Source organism: Limulus polyphemus, unplaced genomic scaffold (assembly GCF_000517525.1).
Source record: "Limulus polyphemus unplaced genomic scaffold, Limulus_polyphemus-2.1.2 Scaffold907, whole genome shotgun sequence".
Lineage (NCBI taxonomy): Eukaryota > Metazoa > Arthropoda > Merostomata > Xiphosura > Limulidae > Limulus > Limulus polyphemus.
The window spans coordinates 7,169-9,086 of record NW_013666517.1 but is presented as its reverse complement, the minus strand read 5'-3'; the positions used below and the strand labels follow the sequence as shown (position 1 = coordinate 9,086).

Here is a 1,918-nt window from a genome sequence, read left to right as displayed (position 1 = left end):
GTTTTTTTATAGAGCGACTGTTGAAAATAAGAGGATCGTAAAATTGTTTTCGGAAAGAATAAACCAGTTTTATTAAGTAAGGACTTGTGTCGCTAAAGTTTCGTCGGAACGAAGTTACGGAAAGTTAATTAACAAACGGAGACGTAACACTATTTTAGAAAGTGACACCTTTTCCCACCAGGGGAACTGACTATTTGAATATTGGGTAATTTTGTGATTTTTACATTTCTGTTTATTTCTTTATTTTGTCATTATTGTTATCCAGACAGATTACAGGATAATGACTTCCAAAAATCAAAATTCCACAAACATACTATAGAGCTTGTATGGTTATAAAAATCTGGAAAACCTATATTCACGAATGCAGACATTTACTCAGTTAATCTGTTCATTGGGATCCAAAAAACAAATCTTTACTACAGAGTTTGTAAAGAATTACCATGCTTGCAAATTTTGGTATCCTGGTGGATTAAATTCAGAGAAAGTTGACTTTATTTCTAGAAATGATTTTGCGTTTGTTTAAGCATTAAGAATTATATGAAGTTAATTTTTCTTGAAGCCTATGGATAGTTGTACATTTTAATGAAACTAACTTTGCAGAATAAATACTTGTTTATTTATAAAGCTTTAACTGTTGATGGATTATATAGAATTAGGTCTGGATTGTTAATTTTGTGCAAATGTTATTAATATCACAAAGTTAGTTTTCAAAATTTTGTCATTGTGAGGCTTGGTTCCTCTGGGTTAGTTAACATAATGATTCATGACTGCACATTATACACATTGTGGTTCAAAAATATTTTGTAATTGGCTAATAAACTTTTAGGAGTGAGGAAATATAAATGCTCGCTGTAGAATCTAGGAGTAGCGTATACAATCATTGGATAGGGATTGGAGCTTCATGGTTTAAATACTTTTTCATTTTACATATTCAGAAACTAGAAACCTCCCAAATAATGGGTTCATGTTGAAGACATATTCCTTTTATTGCTAACATGCAAACAGCACCACTAATTAAAAGTAGTGTAGTCAAAAATCATATGCTATTACATGCTTGAAATAACAGTTGGTTTTAGGACTTGTCTGCTTTGTGTTTGAGTAGATGTATCTTTATGCATAGTTTGTATAGAATGTAATAATTTCTTGTATTGTTGAATTGTTTATAATTATAAATATACATAAACAAATTTAGTTGTTAGAAAACTAATAGATTTGATAAGCTTTAAATGTTGTCACTTAATTTGAGACATTTTGATTTGTTTTAGTATGGCAGGTCAGCCAGTTACAGGGTGGCTGTCACTACCAATGTTTCAAATGATGAGAGAAAACCTGATGGAAAATCAGAAAAAAGGAAGAGAAATAAAGGAAAGCCTGATCTGGAGGACCTCAAGCAAGAAGTTCAAATGGTTTGTTCATATATATTTTTATCACATATTTCAGATTTTTTAAATTAAGACTGAAGTGTATATTATCAGTCATTCAGGTTTTATTCCAAGGCTTTAAAATTGTATTTTTATGAATAAAAAAAGGAACTGTAATTCACCCTAAAAGCCCTAGATAAAATTACCTTTGAACTTTAACTTTTTGTACTTTCTATCTTTCATAGAATGCTTCATTTAACAAACCATTTGTTGTATAATGGTAGTGTAATGATTATTGGTTATTTCAATAAAAATAAACTTTATTTTTATAATAGTTATATAAGTGGTTTAACATTTGTTTGACTGTAGGATCAACATAAGATCCCAATTGAAGAATTACTGGCCAGACTGAATACCAGCACTGAAAAGGTAGGTATAGACTTTTAATACCTTGATGACAGCATATATATGTTCAAAAAAATTGTTTTTAAGGAACCTTTCTTGTGTCGGGTATTCTAACACTTTAGTCGTGGGAGGCAAGGCACACAGGGGTTAGG

At 30.3% G+C, this 1,918-nt stretch overlaps 1 protein-coding gene across 1 annotated transcript in view; it reads left to right on the top strand.

The window, feature by feature from the left end:
- The window catches only part of LOC106461160 (sodium/potassium-transporting ATPase subunit alpha-like), a 16,358-nt gene that overhangs the window by 10,152 nt on the left and 4,288 nt on the right, over positions 1-1,918 (top strand). The window contains exons 2-3 of the mRNA XM_013920954.2: positions 1,266-1,406; positions 1,731-1,790. Coding sequence (XP_013776408.1) covers positions 1,266-1,406; positions 1,731-1,790 — 201 coding nt within the window. The remainder of the gene's footprint in view (positions 1-1,265; positions 1,407-1,730; positions 1,791-1,918) is intronic.